We start from the raw sequence: 13,433 nt of genomic DNA on the forward strand, positions 1-13,433 counted from the left end.
GAGGGGGTGAGAGATCATTGAGCTTGGAAAAAATCGGAGGCGGGGGGAGTTGGGGGAATGTGGACGACATCGGAGGGTCATCCAGCATCGCTGATCGGGGGTGGGGTTCAGCCAGCATTGGACATCGGGGGGGGGGGGGGGGGGTGGGGGTCAGCCAGCATCCGACATCGGTGGGGGGGGGGTCAGCCAGCATCCGACATCAGGGATCAGCCAGCATTAGACATGGGGGTGGTTGTTGGGGGGGGCGGGGGGTGGCGGTGTCAGCTGAGTGCAGGGTTCCTGTCGGCCAGGTGACCATGTTGGGCCTGGATGAAGCACTCCTGTTCCTCTGGGCCCACGAGCAGCGCAATAAAAACACTTACCTCATGGATCCAGCCCTTCCCATCTGCTTTCACCTGTTGTAAATCGGAAGCAATGAGAAACCCGAACAGGTAAGGTTAAATTCATTTTAAATGTCCAATACACAAAATGTTAAGTAGCACAAGTATCTCAATGAGGTACATTGCCCTTTTAAGTATCAGCCCGCCAGCTTTAAGTGGGGGCAGGACTTCCTGGTATCTGCTGTGAACACGCACACAAACCTACCTGGGTTAAATCCAGAAGTGGGTGAGTTGGAGCCTGGATGCGGTCCCGCTCCAAAAAGCTATTATTTTAACCTCCCACCCGCCCCCAACCCACCCATTCTTGGGGAATGTCAGATTATGGGTGGGAATGACTGGTGGTACATTCTGCCAGAGACAAATACTTCCAAGGTAAAAGTTGACAGGGGCTATCACAGTAGAATGCAGTCTATGGTTCATCTCAACCTTTTGCACCTATGCAATAAATATAAACAAAGATTGCCAATGCTGCTCATCCTGTAGACAACTCCATTGTTTATACTTCAGTTTAAACTGAGAGCGAGCAATGGCTGGTGTGTTTTAGTAGAGATCAGCAAAGATTGATGTGTTTCAATATAGATCGCAATGGCTGGTATATCATTATTGTAGCATGCTCCTACATAGTGTTGCTTGATGGATCGTACGTCTCCATCTCTCATGGTCCTTGGCTCTCCTCATGGCGGAGAAGACTCTTATATTTTGGGCCCTGAGGTCAGCTGTAATGGTCGAAAGCGAGATGCTTCTTGTTCTTCCAAGGGGGCGTTTCCAGGTCTTTGGAGGATAAGCTCTGCACTCTGGAGGTGTCACGTCACTGGTCAAGCCTGGCCATGTGCCCAAACAGCTTAAGAGCCTTTTGTCAATTGTGACACTTAGGGGAGATTGGAGTATTGGTGACATGGTCATGGTGCCGAATGCGGCAAAGACATCACTGCATCAATTTTTGCCCGGTTTGCTTGTGAGACTGTTTAAGTCTCTGATACATACAGGAGAATCGGAGTGTTGCAAGTATTATACAGGCAAAGTTTTGTTGGAAGCGGGAGATGCGACGACCATGTGTTGAGAGTAGTGGCTATGTCTTTGAGCCCTTATTGCCTGATTTCAAGGCGCCACATTTTTGCCAGCTTTCCTTTCGCAGATACAGCCAGATCATGAGGTGGCACCCCATCCACCACCCTAAACATTCACTCCCTTCACCACCGGCGCACTGTGGCTGCAGTGTGTACCATCCACAGGATGCACTGCAGCAACTCGCCAAGGCTTCTTCGACAGCACCTCCCAAACCCGCGACCTCTACCACCTAGAAGGACAAGGGCAGCAGGCACATGGGACCAACACCACCTGCACGTTCCCCTCCAAGTCACACACCATCCTGACTTGGAAATATATCGCCGTTCCTTCATCGTCGCTGGGTCAAAATCCTGGAACTCCCTACCTAACAGCACTGTGGGAGAACCTTCACCACACGGACTGCAGCGGTTCAAGAAGGCAGCTCACCACCACCTTCTCAAGGGCAATTAGGAATGGGCAATAAATGCCGGCCTCGCCAGCGACACCCACATCCCATGAACGAATAAAAATAAAGGTAAGAAGTAGGTACTAACTGAACAGAGACTTTTTAAGGTGCAGGACAGTTGAGGCAATTTGTTGGATATCAGGCACTCATTCTTGATACCCATCTCAGTGTTGGATAGTACTTCAGTGGCTGAACCCCCCTATAGCAGACTCTAATTACAAAGCATTGTCACTGGAGGCCCAGTGGAAGAAATGTTTCATGATCCAATTGTAATACAAGCGTAATTCAGGGTATAAGTTACTACAATGCTTTAGGGACTGTTTAAATGTTTGTCTTATTTCAGAATTAGACAATTGTGAATTATTTCAAAAGAGATTTGAAAGTTAAATGTTATTCTATTCAAGGTTATATTCAAATATGAGATTGGTATTTGTGTGCCCATGAGAGTCATTTTAAAGGAGCATAATGGCAATGCTTAGAATATTGTTTAATATAACTTCATCCCACAACAGAGTTTGAAATGCTAAAGGCATGTGCCAGAAAAATATTTGATGCAATTGTCATCACAATCTATTTTTGTTTCATCTGACAGCTAGTATCAGGTCACTACATGCATTACCATTTGAGAACATATATTCGCCAACAGTTGTAAATAGCTGCATATTAATCCTTTGTACTTCAAGTCCTGAGCCTGCAGTTGTGATTAATGAAACATTTTACAATACATTATTTTATATGCGTATAAATTTAAACCTTAATAAATACAAGCCCCCTGCTTTGTCACATTCTCAGATGACATGCTTATCATCAGATTCTCAAGAAAAATATGCTGATCACCCAGGAAAATTTCTGTGACGTCAAGGGGCAAAGAAGAATTCAGATTACATCAAGCAGGATGGGTTATTTAAAAATCTGTGAGGAGCAACGGTGACAGGAGAGAGTGAGGCTCAAATAGAATGACAAAGTTAAAGCAGATACACAGTTCTCTTCTGATATTATATGCCAACGAGAGATTGTCAGATAAAAAAATCTGTATGAACTGAATGGATTCTTTTGTTTGGGAAATTCTTTAAGAAGGGAGGAGGAGATATCATAAGATCTGAGCTGATTATTTTTGAACAGCTATTTTATTTCATATTCAATTTTGACAAAATGAGTAAGCAAGCTTCCCTGACCACTTGTTTGGCGAGAATGTATGAAGGAGGGAATCTTGACTCTCAGGATAAAAGTGGGCCCGTTGGTCAAGGAAAGAAGTCGTCTGGTGCAAATCAAAGCAGCGTGGTGAATAACCTAAGTACGATGGACAGCAAACTGAATCTTCTGAATGAAAAAGTAGATCAAATAGTAAACTTTCAAGGACAAGTTCTTAAGAAATTGGAAGATATGTCTCAAGGAATGGGTGACTTAGAAAAGAACATCAAAATACTGAAAACATTAAAGGACAGTGATGGAGTGGTAGATGAAAAGAAAAGTGATGTTAAATACTCGCAACATACTAACTGCCTCGGTGACCCTGAGATGAAGCCTTTGTTCATGGAACTGTTCAAATTGGTGACATCTGTACATCAAGACACAGCTAAACAAAAAGAGAAATTAGACGGCATAGAACGAATGGTGTCAGCTGTGGATAAAGTCATTCATCTTGTGGGCGAGACCTTCAAAAATTCCCACATAGTACAATTTATTCTTAAAGGAATTGTGCCTTGGAAAAAGGGAAGTCTAATAGAACCTTCAGAGGTCAGTCTTATCAACTAAACCAAAATTTAGAAAAAAAAGTTAGAGTTGTAATAGAATGATAGTTTTACTAATGACTGGAACAGGCGATGCTTAGAATGAAAGTCTATGTTAACAATTACTCATTCATCCTCTGCTTGTTGATTTTGAAAAGTTTATACTTTATACCTATTATGTATAGTTGAACCACGGGGGAGTCATTTGGACTTTGTGCAATAGTGTAAAATGGGACCCGTTTCACACTATCGCACAAAATCAAAATTACCCCCACAGTGTCTACAGTTGCCTTGTATTAACTTTTTATTCCTTCAACATACATGTAAGAGCCAAAGGAAATTTCCTGTATGGAATGCTGTTACTAGTACCACATTATGAAAAGTTTTTGCAACAAAATTTATTTCAGGAATGCAGTTAATGTATTCCATTGATCTATGCTTAGTGCTCCAGGGTCCTGCTAATCACAAAAGCAGAGTTTGAGGATTAAAACTAGAGCTCACAAAATTCAAGCATTTAAACCAACCCCTATTGTAAAATGTTAAATAACTTTCTAAAGGAAGAATATTTTTTACAGACCACCGCTTGTACGTTACAAAAGTGTTCTGTTACAGGACAACCGTGGGACTGTGTATTTTAGATACACCATTGGGTGGTGCAAGTACTCCGTGACAATATTGCAGTACACGTGACTATTTTCTTTGTTAATTTTGTTGTTTAGTTGAGGTATATCTGAGTTCTCCCACAGCTATGTTGGAAACAGTGATATTATTTTCTTTGTTACAGTCTTGCTATCAAACACAAAGTTTCAATGTAATTTTTCAAATTATATGTAATTTGAAACTAACACGCCTCATGACTGGAGCTTTATATAACATGTTGTTATAAACAGTGCTCTGTGCATCTAATAAGGAGCTGAAATTCCTCTTCCATTTGCCCATGACGCAAGTGTTTGGCATGTGCAGAGGGCGTGGAAAACCTGGATCTTTGAATTTGCACCAGCCTTGGCTTTTCCCAAGGAGCCATGCTGGGGCGTAGGAGGCTTGCACTGGTTCCCAGTTTGGAGCGTGTTTGGACTATGTCTTTGCTGCTATAGGAGCTTTGATGTGTTGTACTTTTGGTGGAGGGCCAATGCTGGGGGCCTTTTAAAGCAGGAGCAAAATGTAATCCTGCGGGCACACAGCCACTGGAAGTAGCTTTACAACTGCCTAAACTGAGCATTTGATGGAGTTGTTCCTTTTTTTATTGTCATTTTTGGTTTCCTGACATTGCGCCAATGCTTGTTTCTTTGGATTGGATGTTTATTTGATTTCAGTTTTACTGGTGGACCCCACCATTCAAAACATTCCGAGTCTCCTGTCCTATCTCAGCACAATACACAGCAGAAAATACCTAATTTGAAACTCTGCAGCCAGCAAGAAATGTGGGTGCCACTTTCAAAAGCTTCACCAGTACATTTTCTGCCCATGAAATCCTGACTCTTGCACTCCCAGCGTTCAATGTATATTGTGCTGAGAGCAGACTACCAATTTAAATTGAGGGAATGGCAGAAAACCCAAGGAAGTCCCCTCTGTGCACTGGGAAAATGTACAATGAAAAGTATGGTACTGCCACCAATGCACCCAGAGTGGAATTGTAGCTGCTCAATTCCTGCTGTGGTTATGATGGCACTGGTAGGGGCAGTGCCCAGAATTGGTGGTTGTAACTCAACTTGAATAAATGGAAACCTTTATTAATTAATTTACTTAAATCCCTTTCCTAGGTGCAGCTGATAAATATAGATTGATAGATCTGTGTAGTATATATATTTTCTTTGGCTAGCCAGTTGTCTCACACTTGCAGAAACCCATCATCATGCTTAAGAGTCTTCATACCAAATTACTGAGAAACCCACTGTTGCAAGTTTAGGGTCATACTTAAGGTACTTTATCAGGTACAGTGGTGATTTTCATTCCCATAAGTGCTTTCAGCATCTTAGGTTTAGGTCTGTGCTCATACTGCTCAATATCTAACTATATAATAGTGTAATCCAGTGGTGTTAAAATAGTGCCTGCATGTGATGTGAACCAGATATGTGTGTCTTTTGCAAATGCCCCTATATACTCCCCCAATCTTCTTGACGGTGGACTAATTAAACACCTGGTAAGACAAAGCCATATGCAAATTGTTAAGCTGCTTTATTTCATAGCAAGTGAACGTACACAACAACAGTTAGGATCGGGGTCACTCAATTCAATCAGGACAAGTTGTTTTCACACAATACAAAATAATGAACATATTATGCTTCCCCACATCAGTGAGCCATCTTATTTGACTTAATATAACTCCTAACTTCCCTCCTGCATGCTAAACTTCTGAGCCTAGCCAAACCTTGCTCTCACAGCTGTCTGTTGTAAAAGCCTGACTACCTGTATCTCGGCCTCTATTTTTATCTCCCTGTATTCACGGCCAGAAGTGAAGGCCTGCCATATAATCGATGTCAAGCACCTGGGACCAAAGACCTCCCAATGTAATGGTTGTGAGGTGTTTATCAATTATCAAAACAAGCTAACAAAATACTTATTATTTAGTCTTTGGGGAAATTAGCATTTTAACCACATTCTGTATCAGAGCAACCGTGTGAATAAAGTTTGCTTTAAAAAAAACAATTAAAAGAATCCTTTGTTCCAAATCCTTTCTGTGGAAAAACAGTCAAAAAATCATGAAACGTGTTACCCGCATACATAGTTTCTGATAAGTCCTCAGAGCTTGGGTGCAGACTGCAAGAGCCAAGATTTTAGAGGCCTTCATGTATGCCCAGAGATTTACCAAGTAAAACCATGTATGGAACACTGGTAAGCTTCCTGCTGTTCTTCCAGCTAGGCCCATCTTACCTGTTTGGTTCAAATGGTGACCTGCAGCTGAGTGGGAAGTATCCCAGCCTCCAGTGACATGTCTAACCCTCAAGAATCCATCAATGCGCCTGGCTAGATGGTCATTTGACAACAGTGTACTGAAGTACTGCAATCTTGTCTGACCCCAGTATCAGACTAGTGAGTGTGCCACAGAAAATTGAGTTTGTTCCAATCTACCATTGCCAGGTGTGTCATTCTGGATGCAGCCAGATCGCAATGAGAGCACCTTTACTGTGATGTACATAGAACAAACATATCACTGACTTAAGGAAAATAACCTATTAATGATGAGGGCGAAAGCTTAATATTACGGAGTGCTCTGATGAAGGGTCCCACCCAAAATGTTAATCTGTCTTTCCCTTTCAAATACTGACTGGTCTGTGCATTTCTGGAACACCAGTCCACCCCCCTGATCGCCACCGTCCCTCTCCCCCAATCTCCGCTATCTCTTCCCCAACTACTGCTACCTCCCCTCCAGACAGCCACCACTATTTCCCAACCTGATCAGTGTGTGCTCTGTAGTGACTCTGTAGATCCTGCAAACCTCATTGACTCAGCTGATTCAGATCTTACATGTTACCAAATACTGAAGGCAGAATAATTAACTGAAAAACAGCGTCAAATACATAGCAAGTGCGATTTGCAGCTGAGCAAACAGGACCAAACCAGGAACACTGAACAGTGTTTTCAAATTTTTCTGACTTTTATTATGAACAAATGATATCACAATGCAGAGTGACGTGCTTGTTACTGGTGCAAATTGATTCTGAGCAGCCCATATCCAATCTGCAGACACCTCACACTTGTATATACAACAGGTGACTATTCATAAGCATACATATCCTAATACATACGAAGATTTTGTATATATTATCATAGGAATGTCCAACCTGTTATCATAGTGGGCCACATATCTTGGAGCCTTATTGTTAAATCAATGTTCCCATTAATTTGCACATCTTTCAGGTTGCTGATAATAACCAGTCTTGTTTAGGAATTAACCATCAATGAATAAATCAGTCCTTTCCAGAGTTCCAGGTCTGTTAGCTTAAAATGGAACAAAGCAGCAAGTGATAAATAATAGGACTAGGCCACGAGAGTTAGGTTGCCAGAACTCAGAAGCCACAAGTAGTCCCAGGGCTGCAGGTTGGTCACCATGCTTTACTTTACACAATGGGGCAGAAATTGCTCCCAAAATAATGGAGGAGCTCAACAGTGCTCTCCGTTTTTAATGGCAAATAGGAGGAGCAAGTTCCCACGTTTGCACATGCGCACTAAATGGAAATGATCCTATTGGTTCGCCAGCGATTTGGCAGCTGCAAATTAAAGGGCCATCGCACGCTACAATCATTGAAATCACTGAAAAATCACAAACTTGCTCATCTGCTTAAAAATACCAGGCCTAAACTAAGTTTTAAAAGCGCGATAACGCTTTATGACTGCCAAACAACTGAAAATTAAATTAAAAAAACGTGGAGTCTCATATTACTCCTTATTTTAATAGTTTTTGGTCATTAAATTTTTTTTAAAAAAATTAAAAAATTATTATTTTTTTACTTTTCCCTTCTGTCTCTTTAATTTAATTCGATTATTTCTTTGGGTTTTTATTAAAAAAAAATTTTGTTTACAATGACTTCCAGAATACTAACTTTAAATGAATGAAGTCTGCTTGCTTGCTTGTGGGTGTAACTTCTCTTCCTGACAGATTTTGTGGGAATGTCTTCTATTCTCACAGACTGTTCCATACGCATCGACTTACGCTGCTCAGAGGCTGAGTTGATTGTGCACAGTTGTTTAAAAGTTCAAAATCAAGCAAGTCGACGCCACAGTGCCCACCGAAAGTATATTCGTTAATTTAATTCACAGGAACTGCAGCCATCGTGGCCACGCCACTCTGCGCAAGTTCTGGCCCATTATATATCTGATGTAGAGAGTGTATAGTACATACAGCATTTGAAATATCTGGAAGGTTCTTTGTCTTCTTGTCATACAGTATGTAAGTCTATAACGACAGAAGCTCATAACTTCCAAAAAGAAACAATGAGCACTTTTAAATTGATGTACACAGGATAATAATTTGTGAGTTATTCCAAAATTGGTGGCTTTTTTGTATCACTTAGATGGCCCATGGGTCATTACTTTTTATGACCATGTTTATAACTTTGTAACACTTCTTTTAACAGGCAAATAATGAAGTTGAAGAAAAAGGTGCCAAACCAAAGCATGGATTTAGCAACAGAGGGGTCCAAGTCCAGATAAACAGAGAAGTGTTTGAAGGTACAGATAAATGACAGATTTTCTGAGCAGTGACGGGCAGCCGTGAACGTGAGATTGGGTGTGTCTTGGCAATACATTTGCAGACTTACACCCCAGTACATAGAGTTACATGGAATCTACATCACAGAAACAGGCCATTTGGCCCAACTTGTCTATGCCGGTGTTTATGCTCCACATGAGCCCCCTCCCATCCCTCTTCATCTAACCTTATCAGCATATCCTTATATTTCTTTTTCCCTCGTGCTAGGGTTGTACTATTGTGTATACCAGACCCATGTCATTACATGCACTGGGTCTGTTACAGTGGGGGAAAAATTTGATCGGGGCCGTTTTTGGGCGTAGGTAGCGTGGCGTGCTATTACCCCACGCCCAATGACCTCTGCGCAGGCAGGACTCAAGTTTCAGCCTGCCCCAGGACTTACGTGCAATCAGCGTTCCATTCCAGGCCTTGCATGTGGAATTAATACAATTCCCACTTTCCACCACCAGAGGGAGCTCAATCTCTTAAAGGGAGGATGTTTCTTGGAAATCTCTTAAAGGTAGCTGGTACCTGTCATTTGATGAAAATAACAGCCTACTGTCTGCACGGGGTTTGAACAGAGATCAGATATCACACACATAAAACACAGATACAGGTCCCATCCCTATGTTTACACACTGATGAGTTATGTTAAAACATTGAATAAAGGTTGCGCACTACTAAATCCCACATCCTCCAAACTGCACACCAGACCTCACCAATCTGCTGATCTGACTTGGTACCAGGCCTGCGAGAGTGCATGCACCAAGGTTCTCTGCTGATGCACTAGAGACCTTGGTGCAAGAGGTGGACAGAAGGAGTGACATCCTATATCTGCGGGGGGTGGGTGGGGGGGCAAGAGGCCCTCCAGACATATATCTAAAAGGCAGTGGGAGGCAGCAGGGGACAAAGTCAATGCCAGGCGCACAGCACCATGAACATGGATGCAGTACAAGAAGAAGTTCGATGCTTTGATATGAGTGATCAAGGTGAGTGAGGTCAACTGTCAAGTGGCGTCTCCTGCCAACTGCTCCACGCACTACACCCCCCATCACCCACATACCAATAAACTCTTTCCATCGGTACTCAACTCTTCCAATCAGATGTTTCCTCTCACCCTTTCAGATTACTACTGTTTTAAGCCGCTCACCCACAACTCACAGGCCACACACACTGTCAGCTATTGGGACTAGCTTAGTGGTGTAAACTGGGCGACATGGACATGTTGGGCCGAAGGGCCTGTTTCCATGTTGTAACTTCTATGATTCTATGATTCTATAACTATGACAGGCACATCACCCAGACACACGTCTCGCTTTCTTGCAGGAGAAGGTGGCGCATATCAAGAGGCAGCAAGTGACAGTAGAATTTAGCCCCTCGGGCCTGTTCCGCCATTCAATGAGATCATGGTGGATCTGTGACCTAACTCCATATCCCTTAGCCCCATATCCCTTAATACCCTTGGTTCACAGAAAGCTATCAATCTCAGATTTAACTTTCACAAGTGAGCTAGCATCAACTGCCGGCTGCAGAAGAGCGTTCCAAACTTCTCCCACCCTTTGGGTATAGAAGCATTTCCTAACTTCACTCCTGCACATCCTGGCTCTAAACGTTAGGCTATGTCCCCGCGTCCAAATATTCAAGGGAAGGAGACCTCCAAAAACAGTTACAAAAGTGTCGGCAGCTAGAAGCAATAATCCAGCTACTGATATGTAAATCCTGCATGGTCCCTTTAAATAGCGCTGGTGGGGGGTCCTCCACGCACTCTAAGACACGTTCAGATGGTTGGGCTTCAGACTGTGCTTTGAGTTGGGCGTTAAGGTCCAAAATGGGTCTATCACTTTAAATCAGCGTTGCACACTGATTGAAGCCATTTTCTCCCTACTTTACATGATTCCAGTGTTCGTTATCTGCGCCTGCGCTAACTCCTATACCAAGATGGCATCTGGCGCACGTCACGCTGGAAATGTGCGTGCGCATCCAAGATGTCATCTTGGATGTCAGAGAGGCCGGGTAGCGCCGAAAGAACAGGCGCTACACGGTCCAATTTAGCACCCAATGTGTGTAGCAAGCTTGCTCTGATCTGATTTGTATATTAGCCTAGACCCATTACACGTACTAAGTTTATATACCAGGCCAGTATTACTGCGTGTATCAGGACACAAGAACCACAGGTTTCCTGTTTAATCACTAATACGGTGGTTTTAGATTGTTGTATTTCTCAGCAAAATAGAGCACCTGTGCTATTTTGGTACTTGTTGACATTAAAATACAGGTTCAAGGTTGATTCCCCACAGATATCTCTCTCTATACTATAATGTGTCTGTCTTTATACGGTGACTGTTTTCTAACCCTTTAACATTGTGCAATGTGTATTTAAGTGTGCATAATTACTGCAGCAAAGAGACTACAGCCAATAAAGTCACTAATGCTATAGAAGTGTCTCAAGGAAAATTGTTGAAAAAACTTGCATTTATATATTTCACATCTTCAGAAAATCCTTGAAAACTTATCCTATTAAAATGCCAGGCAATGATCATCTCCAACATGAGAGAGCCTAACCACCTCCCCTTGACATTCAATGTCATTATCATCGCCGAATCCCCCACCATCAACATCCTGGGGGTCACCATTAAGCAGAAATTCTACTGGACCAGCCACGTAAATGTCAAGGCATGTCAGAGGCTGGGTATTCTGGAGTGAGTGGCTCATCTCCTGACTCTCCAAAGCCATTCCACCACCGACAAAGCACAAGTCAGGAGTATGATGCAATACTCTCCACTTGTCTTATTATACCATAGTCTACTTATAAGCAAGAACTTTCCAAACCTCCATTAACTTCAATGTCCTTGATTTAATTTTGTGTCATACGAGAGCATGTTTCATGCTGAAGTAACTCAGCTAGTACCACGAACTCAACATAAACCCATGTACCACCAGGGCACAGGCTGTTAGAGCCCCAATGTGCTGCACTACACTGCGGTCCTTTTCTCATATGCTTAATTTACATCCTTAAAAATACCTAATTTATTTCCCTTTTCTTTATTTTTTTATTCGCTCCAATTATGGCTGGGAATTGGGTGCAATGGTAAGAGGTCTGCATTATATACAAGTTTCCACTAGGGTTGCCAACTCTGGTTGGAGGCATTCCTGGAGGTTTGATCATGTGATGCTCTGACCACATGACATCTGACCATGTAATGCCAGATCAGGTGACACCCGATCACAAGCCCCGATTCCCCGTCTCCATCTCTCCACCAGCCTCTATTCCCCAGTCTCCCTCTCCCTGATTCCTCATTCCCCTGTCTCCATCTCCCTCCCTGAGCCCCAATTCCCCAGTCTCCTTCTCTCTCCCAGAGCCCACATTGCCCAGTCCCTCTCTCATCCTGAGCCCCCATTCCCCAGTCTCCTTCTCTCCCCCTGAGCCCACATTCCCCAGTCTCCCTCTCTCCCCTGAGCCCTCATTCCCCAGTCCCTCTCTCCCCCCGAGTCTCCATTCCCCTGTCTCCCTCTCTCCCCCTGAGCCCCCATTCCCCAGTCTCCCTCAGCCTCCATTCCCTAGTCTTCCTCTCGCCTCCTGGGTCCCCATTCCCCAATCTCCCTCTCTCCCCCTGAGCCCCCAATTCCCCAGTCTCCCTCTCTCCCCCTGAGCCTCCATTCCCCAGGCTCCATCTCTCCTCCTGGGCCCCCATTCCCCAGTCTCCCCCTCTCCTCCTGGCCCCATTCCCCAGGATCCCTCTCTCCTCCTGGCCCCTTTTCCCAGGATCTCTCTCTCCTCCTGGGCCCCCATTCCCCAGTCTCCCTCTCTCCCCCTGAGCCTCCATTCCCCAGTCTCCCCCTCTCCTCCTGGGCCCCCATTCCCCAGTCTCCCCCTCTCCTCCTGGGCCCCCATTCCCCAGTCTCCCCCTCTCCTCCTGGGCCCCTATTCCCCAGTCTCCCCCTCTCCTCCTGGGCCCCTATTCCCCAGTCTCCCCCTCTCCTCCTGGGCCCCTATTCCCCAGTCTCCCCCTCTCCTCCTGGGCCCCTATTCCCCAGTCTCCCCCTCTCCTCCTGGGCCCCATTCCCCAGTCTTGCTCTCTCCCCTGAGCCCTCTTTCCTCAGTCTCCATCTCTCCTTGATTCCCGACTCCTGAGGCCCCCGATTGCTGGTTCCTGAGGCTCCCCGACTCCTGAGCACCCCTGAATCCTGAGTTTCCCTCCGACTCCCGAGTTTCCCTCCGACTCCCGAGTCTCCCTCCGACTCCCGAGTCTCCCCCCGACTCCCGAGCTCCCCCCGACTCCCGAGCTCCCCCCGACTCCCGAGCTCCCCCCGACTCCCGAGCTCCCCCCCGACTTCTGAGCTCCCCCCCGACTTCTGAGGCCCCCCTGGACTCCCGAGGCCCCCACCCCCGACTCCTGAGCTCCCCCCTGACTCCCGAGCTCCCACCTCCTCCGATTCCCGAGGCCCCCCCGACCCCTGAGGCTCCCCCAACTGCTGACCCTCGAGTGTTCCCGACACCAACTGATCCTGACTCTCTGTGGCGGTGGGAGTGACGTCACCGGGCCGGAGGCAGGAAAATACACAACACAGTGGAGTCTAATGTAACTGGCCCCTGAATGCAAACTGAAGGGGAGGTAGAGTTC

The 13,433-nt window shown here is 44.9% G+C and overlaps 1 protein-coding gene across 4 annotated transcripts in view; it reads left to right on the plus strand.

Moving 5' to 3' along the window:
* The window catches only part of mylk3 (myosin light chain kinase 3), a 62,982-nt gene that overhangs the window by 24,173 nt on the left and 25,376 nt on the right, over positions 1–13,433 (plus strand). For 3 of the 4 annotated variants that reach the window (XM_067997934.1, XM_067997933.1, XM_067997935.1), the window contains exon 2: positions 8,699–8,792. In XM_067997934.1, the coding sequence (XP_067854035.1) occupies positions 8,699–8,792 (94 nt within the window). Of the gene's footprint in view, positions 1–2,885; positions 3,631–8,698; positions 8,793–13,433 lie in introns of those variants that run through there. The other variant, XM_067997936.1, reaches the window with a different exon arrangement.

This window comes from Heptranchias perlo, chromosome 16 (genome assembly GCF_035084215.1).
Source record: "Heptranchias perlo isolate sHepPer1 chromosome 16, sHepPer1.hap1, whole genome shotgun sequence".
In the NCBI taxonomy this organism is placed as follows: domain Eukaryota; kingdom Metazoa; phylum Chordata; class Chondrichthyes; order Hexanchiformes; family Hexanchidae; genus Heptranchias; species Heptranchias perlo.